This window comes from Dromaius novaehollandiae, chromosome Z (genome assembly GCF_036370855.1).
Source record: "Dromaius novaehollandiae isolate bDroNov1 chromosome Z, bDroNov1.hap1, whole genome shotgun sequence".
NCBI lineage: Eukaryota > Metazoa > Chordata > Aves > Casuariiformes > Dromaiidae > Dromaius > Dromaius novaehollandiae.
In genome coordinates, this window is record NC_088132.1 from 54372067 (window position 1) to 54390380 (window position 18314).

The 18314-nt window shown below is 38.3% G+C and overlaps 1 protein-coding gene across 2 annotated transcripts in view; it reads right to left on the reverse strand.

Annotated features, from left to right (window-relative positions):
* Positions 1-5937: 5937 nt before the first annotated feature.
* Positions 5938-18314, reverse strand: part of LOC112983650 (DNA repair protein XRCC4) — a 191411-nt gene continuing 179034 nt past the window's right edge. The window contains exon 8 of one of the 2 annotated variants that reach the window (XM_064502480.1): positions 5938-6796. In XM_064502480.1, the coding sequence (XP_064358550.1) occupies positions 6661-6796 (136 nt within the window). In that variant the 3' untranslated portion in view covers positions 5938-6660. The remainder of the gene's footprint in view (positions 6797-18314) is intronic. The other variant, XM_026100900.2, reaches the window with a different exon arrangement.

The window sequence follows — 18314 nt, forward strand, 5'->3', positions numbered from 1 at the left end:
AGTATCTCCAACGATGGAGACTCCACAACCTCTCTGGGGAACCTATATTCATTCTGGCACACTATGCTGCTCAGTTGCACTCAAAATTACTAGCTTCACTGCAGGGGGAAAAGCCAACTGGGCCAGGAGCATTCTCATATGGGGATGAGAAAGCAGCTCCAGGACTCTGGGAGGCACCGTTCTCTCTGATAACTTGCTGCCTTCCTGAGCTCCACCCACGCCTCACTTCTCAGCCCAGTGCCTCTATGGCACAATCTGGCTATTTTTCCCATAACAGTTTGGCAAATGTGGGTGGAGGTGACTTAATAGTGTAGGGCTTTTCCATCATTAATTTGCATCATTTATGACACAGGTTTTCCTTTCTTCCTTAAAAGTATTAACAATAGCCAAACACTGAGAAAGTGTTAGCAAAGCTAAAGTGTCTTTGTTGGTTTTCTTTCTCTTCTGACAATGAGAATAGCATTAAATTTAAGTGGTTCTAGACAGAGATTTCAATCACCCTCTAGAATCAGTTGTCCACATTGGGCTTGTGAGCAGTTCTGCAAATGTTTTTTACTACCATTTTTTGTCTCATATGGCCTGGGTAGTCTGGAAGTTAGTTCTCAGTGACTGTGACTGACAGAATGAACATGTTTCTCTGGAAAACTGGCCACTCTATTTAATGAATAATCTTCCCACAGTCCAGAAACACTCTAGCAACCCACACAAACAAGATGGTGTGCACCTATCTTCAACCTTTTCTGCTTAGAACTCTGGTTGTTGGTTAAAATTAAAATTGATTTTTAAAATTATCTTTCAGCTACCTTGTAAATGAAAGACAATCTTGCAACAACTCAGAAGGAAAAGTAGAAGCTAACAGGTTACACAAGAAAATGAGGGTAGATGCTTTGACCAAATCCAAGGCTCATGCTGAACTAGTGTAAATTAGAACCATGTACTAGAAATGAGAGGCAGGATTTTCAAGTGATATTTAATTAAACAGAATAAAAAGGACAATGAAATACTATTTACCTTACTCAGGGGAACAGAGGTATTGAACACTGTAGTAATGACTACTACATGATGAAAACTATAACAATGATATTTGCATAAAATAAATAATTAAATATGTACTTTCATGCTCTTCAAAAACTATTACGGTGGATCTCTACCTCTGGACCTAAATCTTCCTGTCAGTTATTCCTCTATCAGTGTCTCTCAAATAAATAACTGCTGCGTATGGGAAAGGAGCACCGGACCTTTGTAAACAGAGGAGGATAACAATAGCAATTTTCAGCTTAAATATTAAAATAATTCTATATATTTGTTTCCTAATTGTCCCATGAAGACTATTCTAACTAGGATCAACTAGTGATGAAGTTATTCTCTGTTTATTAAGTAATAACGGACTGGACATGGCCTGGGCAACCAGCTCTATCTGAGCTTGCTTTGAGCAGAAGGGTTGGACTAGACGAGGTCCAGAGCTCCCTTCCCATCTCAGCCATTCTGTGAGTCTGTGATGCTGTAAGTATGATGGTAAATTTTGTTTCAATTTTGTATTTCTGCGCAAGACAAATAGAGCCATAAAAAAACAAGAGACCTATACTTTCCTCCCAAGAAATAACTTGAAAATGAATATGCATATCCTTTTTCTCCAGGGCATTAATAAACAACTCACCTCAGATGATACTCAGGTTGCTACAGCCGTTTGACAAGATCTGAGAATTCTGGTAAGCAGCAGTTTCTGGTTATTGTACTCCTTCTGACCAACCTCTGGGATTAGCAGACAATTCAAGATCAGATAGCATCAGGTATCTGATGCAATCCCGTTTCCCCAAAAGAATGAATTAAACAGGGTCAAGTATCTTTACCCAGTCCTCATCCCCTTTTTCAGTCAGTACTTAGCCCAAAAGTGCTCCGACTTTTTTTCTCTCTTTCTCTCTAGCTCTCTTTCTTACTGTCTCTCCCATGCTCTCCCTCTCTCTTTCTTAGGCTGCACTCCCAGACTTATTCCAACCATGCCCTTGTTTTTTTGCTTCTTTACTGTTTTTTTTTCCTGTGCTTTTTGGCCTCTCTGTACAGACATGCAAATCTCCACAACACAACACCAGTCAGAAACTACTAGTCTCACATGCCTTACTCATGCAGTGTTTAAAGGTGGTGGCCACTATTACTTCAGAAAAGAAGCAACTGTTTTCTCATAAGGCTTCCCAGCTACGTCATCAACAAATTTCACTGGAGCTCCTGCTTTTTTTGCCAAAGCCATTAATGCAAATATTGAATGAGAGTGGTCCCAAGACTCGTCCTAAGGATTTCCACAAGTTCTCTCTCTTCAGCTCAATGTTTTCCCTGTTAGTACTACTGGTTTTAAAAATATCTAGATATTCATTTTTCTAACACTAGCAGATTAATATTGATAGGCTTTATGAATGAAGTTGATTTTGGAATGTAATTACAATAGAAGGGCAATCACTTAATGGCCACAGAGAGGGATGAAAGTTCACATGCTGTCAAAGATTGTATGGAAAAGAAACAAAGCAGAGGATGACAGAAGATTGCCACAGGTAAATTTAGAAAAAAGACTTGATGAGAACTCAGATATTGCAAAGGGAACTAGAATAAAACAAGAGCAGAAATGTAGTTAGAGGATAAGTTGTCCTAACCTCTGATGAGAGGATTGATGCAATACTGTAGACAAGTGGGAACAGAAGAAGGTTTCCAGAAGATAAGAAGCATCTCCTAGCTGCTCCTCTTTTAGTGGGATAATAAGCTCCTGGCATTTTTTTTTAACTTAGTTTTGCTCAGATGTTCAAACACATTACCTTAGGCCTCAGAGCAGTCTGGACATGCTTTTATTGACTTGCTTTCCTACCATTCTTTCTTCACTGTTTCCACATTTTATTCTTCTCACAAAGCAGATGGCAAGCCATAAAAAAGCTGGTGTACCTTAAACATGTAGCAGCATCTGAATTCCCATGTGTAAAGGCTTTTTTTTTTCTTCAAGTACCTCCGGGCTGCTAGAGCAAAATGCAGAAGCTGTCAAAGCAAGCTAGATTATACTAAACATTTCCAGGGAATCACATTAATACACACAATAATTTATATGTTACAGGTACAAAGCAAGAAAGAATAACATATGTCTCATACACACATAGATACATATGAGTCCACTTTTGAAAATAATAACTAAAGAAAGCAGTAAAAATAGTGATATAGATGGCTAAAACATTGTCTCAAAATCAAAGTAATATTTCCATCCCAAGGGCAATATTTTACACAGCACTTCCTCAAGAAAACCCAGTTTATTACTCTTTTCCTCCCTTTTTGAAAAAAATTCTGTAAATCTTTTTGAACTTAAAGATTTGCTGGATAAACCCAGACATCAAATGACAAACTCTGCTTAAGTAGTTACTTTAAAAGTATAAAACTCTAGAGAAGTCTAAACCTTTAATGAAAGATGGCGTGTTTTTCCTACTGTAAAACAACTACAGATTTTATCTTCCCCTGAAGTACAGTTTAAAGTGAAAAAAATTTTTTTACCTGGGAAGTCATTTGCAGAGTAATATCAAAGAGAAGTGTTAATTAAGAATGGCCTTTGAAATCTGATCTGCATTTCTTAACTTTGGTTAATTTCCAGCCCTGAAAAACTAGTTGTGGGTATGTTTCTCTATTTTGTCTTCCATTATTACTAAAATATTTTGGACAGGGAAAAAGCAGCTGACTGATATCGCATGTCAGGCTATTTCATGTGAGTTTTATAGGCATGCCTGGAAAACACGGTCTTCTGAAAGGTGAGTTAGAAAACCATGCTCACAAAGTAACTCTGCTATCAAAATGCAAGGATGAATAGAGTCAGGCTTAAGTCCAGAACTATTCGATATTTGCAATAATCGTCTGGATGTTAGCATGGAACTTGCTTACTATGTTTGCCCACAATGCCAAACTGAGGCAGAATTAACATTCGAAATTATCTTGACAAACTGGAGAAATCAGCTACAAAAGTGGAGGGCTAGTCTGTAAGGTCAAATACCAGTCACTAAAACTCATAAGGGAACAGTCAGCTACACAAATGTGGAAGGAAAAAACAAGTGAGTATCTACTAATTCTGCACATAAGAATCTGAGGATTAGAGGATTATGGTGGATCACAAAATGAATGCAAACTAGCAGACGTTATACTATTGTGAAAAAGACTTTATACTATTGTGATAAAGCTCATTATATGAGCTTTATGAATAGGAGCACTATCTATAGACTCGCCAAGAAACCCTTCTACTCTGCAAGCTTTGGACAGCCCCAGCAGCAGGAATTCCAGGAGCAACGACAGGTAGCAAAGTTCCCAGTGTTTCTCTGAGACTTTACCTAGCAGTATATATGATGAGGCATTATTACCAAGTTCCCTTCCCAATTATCACACGTCAGCCTGAAACAGATATTGCTAAGCATGGCCAAAGATGGCCTTTAGGTACATTTCGATGCAATGGGACAGATGAATTTGAGGACAAAGTGGATGTCCCTACAGTTGTGGACAAATATGCACCATAATGAAGTACTGCTGATTTTCTGTGGCCTTGGCAATCTCACTCCTGCTCTCACATATAATTTGTGCTCATTTTGTCATTATAATTGGTGGGCCTTTCCTGTTCGAAGTCGACTGGAAAATGGAACCTTATTGGCAGAACAGCAGTAAATTCTCACATAAACTCATCAGAAAGGAGCATTTCACCAACATTCACACAGTTGTGGAGACTGACATGTTACAAGTGGACTTCAAGGAGAGAGGAGGTGTTTCTGTATACATAAACAGTCTCAGCTGACTGAAAACTGGCTAAGTACCATGGCTACCCTTACTAGATGACACACCTGTGCTCACACAGTCCAAGGTATGTCCACCATCACATCATTTTCTGCTCAGTTCTTGGCTTGATTCTATAAACCTCAAAAAAGAGAGAAAAGAATAAACATTCTTTCAGGATTTACTACATATGCCAATTGAGTATAACAAATGCTATTTATATAATAACATTTTATTATTAGAAACCAATGGCTTCCTGAAAGCAGAGTTTTCCAGGATGTTCAGCTCCATTTACCTTCATTTTCTGCTGTGGGCACAATTAAACCAAGCTCTTTTATTTTGGGTTAAGTCATGGAATATTTTCACATTAAAATTGAAACTATATACAAGCTTTTGCTGAAAGCATTGTCAGATCAGCACTGGAAGATTTTAAATCAGGCAGTGTCTATGAATGGTTGTATGAATAGGTCTTTTGTGGTCCTGTCATTTCTCAGGCACAAAGCCTTTGTAGCAAGCAAAATATTTTGGCCATTTACGCTTTTACTGTGTGATTTATAACATTGTCCCAAAGCCCTTTGTGAATTTAAAATGCTGTGACCATGTTTTCAGAAAGGAATGTTTAAATTTAATATTCCCAGATCCTTATTTAGGTTCTTAAAGGAGGCCCCAATCCTGCAAGTACTGACACAGGTGCTTTTAGTTAAGTATAGGTTTAAATGCTGGCAGAATCAGGGCCTAAATAAGCTGACATTTCAAAAATACCAAGTAATTTCCAGAGACTGTTGCAAGCCATAGAGCACAGAAGCAATACTATGTTGCATAGTCCCGCTAACTTCAATGGGATTACTCGCATGTTTAAAACCCTTGTTGGATCACAACCTTTCTGGCATGGAAGAATTGGTTCCTATTGCCTTAAATGAGAATTGACTCAGGCTCTTAAAATTGCATAGCAGAAACTTGACATACGTGCTCAGTTCTACACACTTGATTTTGACCACTGAAGGTAAATATACTTTGGTAACTTTTTCTCTGACAAGGCCTTAAATCCGCAATATAAAGAAACGCGCCAGTTTTAGGCAGGAAGGGGTCAGGCATTAACACACTTTGCTAACTAGTCCCTTTACACATAAAGCACCTAAGCAAATAAAATAAAAACAAAATTGATGACTTAGAATGCATTTTATTATTTTATAAATCACCTTAAGAAAAATCAAAGTAGTAATGAAAAACAACCATTTTAAGGGCTATGGGTTTCTACAGAATGTTAAAATAGATTCAGTATTGACTTTATAAGCATTTTACTCCCAGAAGCAAGAATACACCTTATAATGCATAATGCCTCATAGAATCTTCAAGTAACAAGCAAAATGACATTTCTTTGGATGCTTCATTTCGGATGATACCATTTTAAACTCAGTTTTTGAAGACATCTCAATCGAAGCTGAAGATGATTTAGCTAGACTGCATCTAAGCTGAGCTTCTCAAGAAAGGGGTACTATACAAGGAAAGTACAGTGGTAGCTTTAGGTCTTCTTCAAGTCTTAAGTCTGACTTATTCTTTGGTGACATCTGGAAACCAGTTGATCCTGAATATGATCAGCAGCCAAAGATTGTTAGGACGTAAAAATGCTGTGATGATGCTCTCTTTCTCAATATACATGTGATAAAAGATCTACACAGAGGCCAACCAGCTGAACTGATTTCAAGGCTGTCACAAATCAAGCCTCAGCAGGTCAAGGGTCTGCAACTGTGCAGCGAAGAACGCACACACATCAAATACAGCCTTACAGTAAAGATTTCAGCTCAGTGTCTACAACTAAGCCTTCTAAGTTTTATAGCTTGTGTCTACTAGGAGCTCTATTCTCTCAGCTTCTCATCCAGCACATAGTTAGATGTCATCAAAGAGGTCCTCTGGCTCACAAGTGTTTTCCAGGGTTTCGAGAGACATCACATCCGGGGAATGCTTGCCTGATGTCTTCTGTGAGGCAAGATCAGGTCTGGAAATATAAAGCAAAGACACCAATCTGAAACAAATTTAGATACAGATATAAACAAATCGAACATAAACACAGACAAGGTAACCATTTCATAGTGTATTTTGAGCTTTTTGTTAAGGTTACATACAAGAGAAAAGTGCTCTTTGAAAGACCTAATTACTTGATGAGCTGGCAACAGCAAAACAAACAGATGAAATTCAGTTTATAAATGTCAAGGCTCCAGCTATTTTGTTTCAGAACACCGAGAATGACCATTTCACCCACAGTTTCCACAGGGACAGCTAAGGAAAGGAGGACAAACACAGAAAACATACAAAGGACCCGGTCTTTTGCTGCTACACAGGATGATGCTCTGTTAACTGCTCTTTCTCTTTGTCCTGGTGCTAAATGTACATCTGGTGTCCATCAGTTTGGCGTGTAGGCATATGAAGAGTCATACTAAGTTGTTCCAGAGGCCCATGCCCCAAAGGTACAAGCTTCTCTCCAAACAACACAGCAAAAGAAACAAGGGCAAATACAGAAAATCCTTCCATAACACATGATTGCAACTTCTAGACTTACAAATCCCTGGCCTCTACTTGTACATGCTATGTTTACATTTGCTATAACTGTATGCAAATAGAAGCACTTGTCATGCACTGATATACATGCGTCAAGATGCAGGTTCGTCTCAGATAACTGGACACTACAGAGTCCTATCTGAAAACTTCAGGCCAGAATCAGACATCCACTATACTGAATAACATGCTACTCTGCATCATTTAGTCCTATATAGCACTTCTTCGACTGTCCTCATCACCACAGATTGTTTGAACATCTCTCTGCTATATGAGCTCCTGGCATCTGCGAAGTGCTCATGTTTGCTGTTTCTCTTCTCTCTGATGTAGGATTCTGATGAACATGACTGTTTCTCCTTTGGAAGGCAAGGCAAGGAAATGCATCTTGCAATTCAGAAGATCATGACTTTTGCAATAGCTTCCAGCCACTATGGGAATTAATTTTATATTTATAGACTGGATTCCAAAAAAGTCTTTAAATCCTGCACAGACATTTATTTTTGTGAGCTTTAGGAGGAAGCATTATTGATCACAGATATTGGAGTTCTTGAAGACATGATATTCTGGGCCTAGATGACTAGCTGCTTTGAAAATAAGAACCAATCTCTTGATCTTGACTTGGTATTCTGTGGGAAATCAGTATAGGAAGTAGAAAACAGACCTGATGTGCTTGTAGTTGCCTGTATTGTAGGATTTTGGACTGCATGGAATTTCCTAAGGGTTGACGGCTTCATGCCCAAGCTCCACTGCTGTAGTCCAGAAAGAAGGTGAAAAATTCATACATTGTCAAGGCCAAGACAACATCCACCAGGAACAGAAGAACTAGACAGAAGTGATTGAAAGTGTTACTCTCAAATGCTGCCGTATGAGGGTTTAGCGTAATGAGACATTCCAAAAGAATCAATCCTAATTTCCAGACTAACTCAAGCATTTGGTTTCATCTGCTCCATAACTGCGACCACAGTTAGTCAAATCCAAGATTTCTGATCACTGTTTTGAAATTCAGTTTGATACAGATTGACAACCAACTTTTCCAAAATTCCTTTCTAACTTTAAAGCTCTGGGGAAGAGAAGTTGCTTTAAAGACACTGCAATCTCCAAAATGTAGTAAGTTTTCTAAGACCCCAGCCACTATCTGATTCATAGCTTCTTAGACTTCAAGTTTTCTGGCAGAAGCGATGAAATCTTTGGAGGTTCAGCACTTTCACTATAATGCTTTCTGCTGTGGACCTGGGGAATGATTTTCATTTAGAGGTGGCATCCCCCATGCTCCTGGGGAATCAGCAAAAGCCCAGTAAGCTCTGGATCTCAGATGCTGTGACTTCCTAACAGCTCTCCATTATTCAGAAGGGCTTCCTCACCACTCTATCTATCATTCCAGTTCTGTAAACTGCTTTGAATACAATATGCTTGTATTTTCAGATTACGATCACCTCTTCCTCTGGAAATCTAACTAGCTACCACTGGAAATTCTTCAAAATGCTTTCCTTCGTGCCTGAATAAATCATGTCCAAGGACTTTGTCTTTTTGTTTGACATGCAGTGACATTTAGATAGACATCTGCCTCATCAAAAGTCACTTGGGCTAACTGTAAAGCAAACCTGTCAAAATCTGACCTTTAGCCAATAACCTCTGGTCAGCAGAATCAGATCACTCAAAGCTATTCTGATTGATAACAATCAACTTATTCATACACTAGTTTTTTAAAGTACAGTTACCCCAATGCAGTGTGATGTTCAACTTCACTTATTGAAGATACATTATCCTTATACCCTTCTGGGTCAGTCTAAAGCATTACATCTCCACGGAGAACATATCTGAATGATATAGTCTAGAGTAGCACACAGACCATTTTACTTAATTCTAAATGGTCTTGCCAGCCTGTAAATTAGGTTGTGAAGACATCTGTATCACCACAGGCTATTTCAGGTACTGAAAGTCTTTTTTAGAGTAGCTTAGAAATCTTTCACTATCCTGTACCATGCACATTGGCATAATACTAAGACACTTATGTGACCTCAGATTTGTTGACTGAGGCTTCACCTATTTCAGCATTTTCTAATTTTGAAAAGCAAGCCTGACAGTGCTGGCAAAGAGTAATGTCAACAAAAATTTTATCCTCACTGGGTAAACTGTTTTCAACACTATACAGTAGATCAGATCTATAAAATACTTCAGTATGAAGAGCCAAATCACTGGTGAGTTTTAACTTTACACAGCTAGAACTGTTAAGCTTCTGTGTTCTTGTAATGACAGAGTCCTCATTTAATCTCCAAAAGTTGTAATACTGTGTCTCTGAACCACACTTGCAAAGTGGAAGCATTAGACTCTTTACGTGGAGTTTATAAGCAACTTAATTTTGGCTTTAAGTCTGGGTGATTCATATTTGCATAGCAATTATTCACTGCATGCTAACAGCTTGCTTTGTGCTGTGAAATTATTTTAAATCTTGGATTCTCACTGAAGCTGTATTACCATATCCTGCTGTATAACCAAGTTAATTTCTTTAAATTGCAGTGAGTTGTATTGTCCTCTGTTGCCAAAAAGCCTGTAAGTAAGGCATTCTTCTTGAAAGTTTATTCTTCTGTTGGATCACTTTTTGAAGTCTTGCCTTTTGGTAAACTTAAACTCCATTAACACATCTGGAGAACTGCTGACTATAAGAGATCATTTCATATTTCCTGACATTTAGTTCAATCCCTTCATAAATTGAGATGGAAGACTAGATTCACAGCTGGTGCAAATCACTGGAGTACTAATAATGTCAGTGGAGCTCTACTGACTTACACCAGCTGAGATTCTGGCCCAAGATTTGGAAGTGGTTACATTACTTGATATTTCTTTCCACAGCTGAGTACGAGCCATAAGAAACAGAAGATATGCTACACAGGACTTAACTAAACAGTAAAGTAATTCCAAGCCTTGCAGGATAATGGCTTTGCATAGATTGGGAGAAAAAGCAACACCTTTTTGCAGCAGGACAGATGGACCAGTCCCATGTCTTTCAAGTGACGTAACTATTCTGTTCACACAGACCACAGAGAAGATCTGTACAACACAATTCCTGCTGGAGTACATGGCCAATTCCATTCTGCAATGTCTTTGAAGGAGTATGAAGTAGAAAAGAATTCTTATGTACATGACTGCTACAAATGATACAATTAAAAAGAGCTTTTCAGTGGCAAAAGAATCGAACAGTTGTAGTTGTTCTGAAACAAAATCAGGTCAGAGGCTGCACCATTAGCAGAATTGCTCATCTTGAGATATTCCTTGCTGGAAAGATGAAAGGTTCTTGTACTTAGTTATGCTTGTATATGCAGCCCAGCAAGTTGTGGTTACACTTTTACTGAAGTTTTTGTGCTCAAGCAACTGTCACGGGATTTGAAAAGAGAAATAGTCTCATAAATAAATACAGATATAAGAGTTTCCTAACAAGCTTGATTAATTTAGGAGGCAAACTTGTGTCCTTGGACCATTACATTATTTTCCTCATTTTTCTTGGGTAATTAAAAGAATCACTTCAGATCAAAAGCTGACATTTTCCTAAAAGAGGAGATTTCAGCTTTCCCAGAAGATATTTAGCAGTCTTTAGAGAAAAGCTGAAATTTTCAGTGTGAATTTCTTTCCTTAGTCTGGTCTAACATTTCATTTTTGTCATTAATCTGAAAAATAAAGGCTTAATAACATGAGTTGATAGTAACAGAGGATATAATCTGGCATATACTTTCTTCAATATCATAAAAATAGGTGGCAGCAGCAGCTCATAAACAGAAAATGGATAGTCTTTATAGTATTAACATTGAAACAAAGGTATGAGGAAACTCAAAGAGTAACAAACAGTCACTTTATGACTGACAGAACAAAAGCTCAGAGCAACTTCTGTGTTCCAGAGATGATCTATTCAGTCTATCCCAAGGAAAATACTTGGATTCTTTGATTTATCAACAATCTGATGTCATGGCTGTATAAACACTGTCTTCACAGAAAGACCTCAAAAGAAAGGTGCTTATCAGCAGTCATTATTAAGGGAGGATTACAAGAGGAGCTTTGAGTAAAGGCCTAGGTGAAAACTTAATAGACTTTGCGACTATACCTAAAAACCTTGGCCTAGAATAACTGATTCCCCATGGCGTAAGTTCTTGGGAGGCATCATATTGACTGCCTAAGGCTACTGGCCAAAAAGAGAAAAGTTCAAACATGAAAAGAAAAAGAACTGGTTTAAGGGAGGAGGGGAGAAAACCTTTCACATGAATAGATGCATCAAGAATACCATCTGCAGACATTTCTTTTTAAAGATAAATTTTAAAAATATAAATAAAGTTGAAACCATACATGATTTAAAATATGATCAGAGATTCTCCTTTACAGCAAGGCTGATGGCTGTAATACAAGGTGATTCATAAAAGTATTTTCCTTTTATATTTAATTTAAAATAAAAAAACAAAGCTCAAGAGCTGGGTTTAGTTTGGGCAGTATTATGAGCATTCACTTACCAGATATGGTCTATTCTGGCATTTATTCCTGGAAATAACTTGAAAGCTAAGCCATATATTTCAAGTTGATCTTACAAAATGTAAACCCCAGACCAAGAATCATGAAGAACCTGCTTGCTACAATCACCATCATGATCCAAAATTACAGTTGGTAAACTCTTCCCTAAGTTATGTTAGTGAGGAGACTGAATATTTTTCTGTGGATTTCAATGGTCTGAATGGAAACGGTGGCCTCAGGGATCACCAGAGTCTGGGTTGTACTTGTACCTATGCAGATGCACAGGGGCCAGAGAAAAGCACTCAAGAAATGGCTGCAGAAATCATTTCCAGCTTAAGCAAGACTGTCTCTATCCCTCTTAGAGAACCTTCCCTGTGTGGCCTTTTCATACACTCAGTGTATTAAGCAAATAGTCCCAGTAAAGGTCAGCAGACTGATAGTAGTAAGCTTGTTCAACTACGCTGTTAATGAAAAATTTTTTCAATGAAGTAACCACAAATCTAATGTTCAGCCAGGGAATCAGTGATCCTTAATAAGCTTCTACCTCTGGCCAAAAGCCAAACTGCACCTGCATGCTTCACAACCACTGTGGAGCAAGATAAGTCTGGAATTTTCTCAATAAATAAAACCTAAAGCTTAACTTCAAAAAACAGGACAATTGCTAAACACTATCTTAAGCCCTTGCAAGTGCCACTTTTTGTTCTCTAGAGTAATAAACTTTCAAGATAGAGGTTATTTTTGATTTATGCTTATAGAAGGTTCTTTAAGTATCATCCTGGAATCCTTCAGAGGGAGAAAAGTGATCTAAGAATCACTTACACATGACAGAAATAGACACATTCATTGCAGCAAGAACAAACTCGCAAACAAATCTACTAAACTAGGAAGATACCTATATATCTCTTAATGATATATCTTCTAATGACTGGTGCAGATCAGCTCATAACATTATTAATCACCCACTCTAGTTAGTTATATAAAGCATATGATCAAAAAAAACCTCAGAAAACCATGCATAACATCTAAAACAGCTGCGTAGACATGTAAATGAACAATGCTCACAGCAATTTTTTAAGGATTTGAATCCGTGCAGTTGCAAATTTCCCATTAAATTCGGTTGGCATAGGTGCGGGTTCTCACTCATTTAAAAAGAACATCCCAGTTTAGTGATGTAAATATAATTCTGGATCTTTTTCTATCTGATCAAACACACTTGCAGATGTTTACTAACAAGGATCTACTTAAAAATGTAGTAATAGATATCACTTAAACGGAAAAGTCTACACCATGTTTGTTTTAGACAAGTGGCACACATTTCTGTGGCTCATTTCCACTTAAACGCCTTCTTACTTAAATAAACGAGACCACATTCACTTTGAGAAGCACACTAACACCACTGCCTTCAGAGGGAAAAAATACAAATCAATCTCTTAATCTTAACTACAAGAATATACAGTAAAGGAAAATGTCGTTTTTTTAGGAATTTTGTCAAGACCTTTCAAGAATTCAGTGAATTGCAAATTCATCAACGAATGTTAAATGTCATTTCTCATAACTAGTCATTGAGCACTTATGAATCACATATTCATTTATATAACTCCAGCACTGGCTAAACTGTGTTGCAGCCTTTCTCCAGGTTGTAAAACCCGTGGAGCTGTTTCTTTCCCTAACCCTTCCTTCTCCTCACATGACGGTCATAATCAATATCCAAAGACCTAAGGGGCCAAATACAGATCCTTGAACCAACTTCTTGTGTAGGAAATGCAGGTCCATGTGCTCCTCAGGTTGTTGTCCCCAGATCACAGGATGGATAGAGACTGTGACTGCCAGCAGTCGATGCAAAGTTGCGGAAGGTGCATGGAAGGGGAAGGGTTATTTAGCACCCAGCCTTGCCACAGAGCCTGCCTTTTGTGCACACTACTCCATCTCATTTCAGTAAAGACCTGGAAGTCTGTCCTACCAGTCAAAGCACAGGTTGTCTTTTTGTTCTATTTTTAATAATACGATATTCCTGTTTTCCACTGGCATGACAACCCAAACCTGCAGATGGCAGCTACAATTGCAAAACCACATTGAATCCAATCACAAAAATAAAGCATTTACGTGCAGGAAATCCAGTGATTCTGAAACCTAAATTGCACTGCAGATCTTCCACGTCTTTTCCACTCTCTTTTTTCCACTCTTTAGGCTCTAAAGTGTCTGTTTAAATCCTATTGACTTCAATAGGAGCTAAACACACACTTAAATTTAAGCACGTGCTTGCAAACTCTCCCGAACTAAGGCCTCAGCTTGCGACTCTCTGGGGTGATTCTCTACACTGACTGCCACAGAATGAAAACCACAACTTCATAAATTAATAAAATTAAATAAGGTCATTTTCAAAGAAAAATGGATTAGCCCAGTGTTCATACGATGAAAAGTCCCCCCTCAATACTGCAGTAAGGTACTCTGATAATCTTTACAAAATAACCAGGTATATCTAAAAAGATCCTGCTGTCAGAAGGATGTAGGAAATCCATGGGCAGTAATCCTAAAAATGATCTTTAAAAAAACCCCATAACCAAATTAAACAAAGCTTTTCTCCCTGCTGAACAGTTTGTACACATTTACCTGGGCATGGACAGAAACCTGTCATAGCCAGGTTCCACAGATTTGCTCAGGAGGTTTGAATTATTCACTTTAATCAGCTTATTGCAGAAAGCCACTTTGGATCAGTACAATATATGAATATGATTTAAGTACATATTTTCTAACAACAAAATGCATGTAGAAAGACACATCAGCAGGGAGCTCTTAGTTAATCTGGAAGCAGTGAATTGAATAAATTGGGAGCAGGTACAACTTCAGGCAGAGCAGACAACACATAACAGGCTTCCCCCATCCCCCAAATGTTTGTATTGAATCTAAAATTATTTTAATAGTCTTAATTGTGTTTCACCTTTTGCTGTCTCTTAGCTCCCACTCAATCTCTCCTGTGTTCCTCCTGTCCTCTCTCCAGTTCCAGATCTGAACTCATTCATACTTATCTGAAATAAGATCAAACCTTTGATATTTAAGATCAAATCACTACCTACGACACCTGTGAGAGCTGAAACATGTATGAATGGCAGAACCAAAAAAAAGGGGGGGGGGGGCCCAACAGCACATCCAGCCTTTTGGAAATATGAGGAAACAAGTAAAAATAGATACAGTTGGCTGAGACAAAACAGAGCTGGACATTGCAACAGCCACTGTTATTTTCTGACTAAAACAGCAGATTGTTTCCTCACCTGTTTCATCACATCCTAGTCATCCTCAAGATGTCTCCTAACCCAGGGCAAAGTCGTCAGCTTTGTTCACTTAGCACCAAGCTTATTCCTTACTTTGGAGGTGCATAAAGCAAACAAAAGTGGGCCAAAGAATCTGGCCTTTACTATTGAACTTGTTAACTCTCCAGTAATGCTTCTTTTTAACTTGGACACGTGGTTAAGATGCTTTAACAACCTTCCCTGTAGAAAACACATGTATCACAGAATGTCTGCCTGGTGGAATTAAGAAGCCACTTTTAAAATACATCCTCTATTTATTACAGAAAGCAGAAATGATCTGCAGCTCAGGATGCAATTGCAGTAAGACAGAGAGAATAAACATGCTCTCTTGTCACTTCAAAATGATTCATTTTTTCTCCTCCGAAGCCCCAGCTCTAGACCCATTCTTGCTCCTTGCATCTGCCTAGGCAGCAGTATCTGCACTAAGTACTTTACCAGGAACATTTAACAATAGACTAAATAGCCAAGTCATTACTCGTTGCTGCAAGAGAGTTTAGACTATAAGATTTTTAAAAAAGGTTGTACCACCTCCAAAAACAACAAAACCCCAACTAACCAAGACAACTGGACTGGCCCTGTGTGCTTCTTTCAAAAAAATCTTATGTAAACCAGGGTTTCTTTTTCCTAACAAGCCTCTCTACTTCTTTTTCATAAATGGTCAAATTCACAGAAAAATTCTTTAGCCCTTATATTTCAGAGATTTCCTTTTCTGGTGTAACAGTTTTCATGCACATTGTGCCAGAATCTAGGAACAGTCTCAGCTCACGTAGTCCCGGCATTCATGCAGGGACTTTCCCCAGGGTTACAGTAATGAAGGTTAAAGGTTTAACTAGTATTAAATCAAGACAACCACACTGACTGTGACCGAGCTGGGCTAGCTGAAAATCTGCCCCAAAGGCCAAATGGAGAGGAGTGCAGAATGGGCACCATTCAAAATCTGTCTCCACAGTAGCAGGCCACCCATCAAAGTTTTGCAAAAGGAACTAAGATGACCAATGGACATGAGTTACAAGATGTGAATTTACAAGCATGGCAAGCTAAAAGACAGCAACCAACCCTGCATGGAATTGGAAATTTCCAATTACTGCTATTGCATGAATATAGGCCCAATTTTAGAGAGCCTATATTCCACAAGTCCCTCTGCCAAATGTTTCTGCTCAGACTCTGGGCCTTCAGAGACAGGAAGCTAAGAACAGGGACTCAGAGTGATTTTAGGCCACAGACCTAATGGACTAACACAACCCTGAGACCGCATATTGTGGGTGTCAGACAGTCAAGCTCCCGCCCTGCCGCTGTTCCCGCCACCCTTACTTGGAGAGATCACCTTACGCTTCATAGTCCAGGCCTGCTCAGCACTGTCTTACTTGACACTATACATGGACACTGGCAAAGCTTTTTTTTTTATTTTTATTTTTGCTCGAAGCATAACAAAACATTCTGCAGTTTTGGTCACTGTGACCTGCATTGGACTGAAATCAGTGGTGTTCTGAAAAGAAGAAACAGGCACATATTGCACTGTATAAGAATTGCAACAGCCAATCTAAAACAGGTAACGAGAAAGATAATTTATCAGAGAAGTAGAACATAATAACAGCTGTCCTGGGTCAATCCAAATTAGCCCCAAATCCTGTCTCCAACAGTGGCCAAAAGCAGATGCTCTTTGAAGAGTACAAGAAAGAGCAAGCTCATATAATACTTTTTTTAAGTGCCTTTTCTGTCTCCAACCATTTGCAGCTCAAAAGCTTCCTAAACCAGAGTTAATTTCTATGTGTTCAGTGACATTCAGTAGATTTATCTTTCACAAACTGGTCCCGTCTCCCCTTGAGCCCCTATAAGTTTCTAATATTCCCAACATCTTGAAGGAGTTCCACAGGTAATATATAGGAAAAGGAATAACATAGACTAGAATACAGAATAGAATAAATAGGAGGAAAAGCAACATGACAAAATTGATCTGATACCAACACACAATAATTTTCTTTGCAAAACCCTTTCAGTTATACAGCTTGAGCCAGAGTTTATTTTCAGTTATGATACATTACTGTAAATCTGAAGTAGCTCCACCAAAGTTTCCTTGTACTAGTCTGGTGTTCAAACAAACATTCAAACTACTAACTTAAAAAACCCTAATCTTTAGAGAGCCTTGAAAACTGTGCTGGTGCTGTTACTGACAAACTTAGACTGACTTTCCATCTTGTGAATTTCAGCATGGTGCTCTAAAGGATATTTTATCTTACAAATGCATTAAGAAAAAAGGCAGCACCATACAGGTGGGCAACTGGGACTTTATTAGGAGAATGCAGATGTCAATCAGATAAAATAATCACGGGGCACATGTGAAACAGATGCTGTCTATGTAAAATAACCCAGGGTGCTATATAGATGAATCACTGAAAATGTAATTACACTTGAGTCTTAGGTTATTAGTAACAGGAGCACTTATTTGAAACCCATGTGGTTTTATCCACCCTGCAGTAGTGGAAAACAGAAAAAGGGAAGCTGACATTTTTCAAGTACACCCCCTCATCTGATGCCTCCATTTTCCTTTCCAGAGAATAAATAAGAATCAACAGTACTTTTACAGTACAAAATCCCAGGGAAGTTACTGTCTTCTATTAGTTAAGACTGTGACAGTTCCTACACTTTGAATCTTGTTTCTGTCTGAAATATGTATCTTTACAAAAAAAAGAGGAAGAGTGAGGAGTTCCCACTAAAACATAGCACATACTGCCTCAGCCCTTGCATAAATTCTCATAATTGAGATCAGTTCAGACAGTACAAACAGATGCAAATAATTTAAAAGCCCGACTGCTTTAAAAACCATTTTTTTTAAAAAAAGCATTATTATAAACAAAAATGGCTGTTTGAAAAGGTTCCCAATAAATTTGGAAGATAGAAAGCATTTTTAGCAGCACTAGAAAAAAAAAGAAATTTTTGGAATTGTCCAAGCTTAACTTAGCTCTTCTTCTAATAAAATCAGCTTCTTTCAGAGCAGAGTTAGACTAAAGAATTGACATGTTTTAAAAGATCGCACATAGTATTACGGAAACCCTGTAGGTCTGTGGGCTCATTTTACGAGGGGCGATGAGTTCCCTCTTTTACTCCCTGCAGCAACAGCAGAGGGTATGCTGCAGTTCCTGGCACAGGGCAGCTCCAATCCCCCAGTGACTCTTCAGAAGAGGTTTGTTA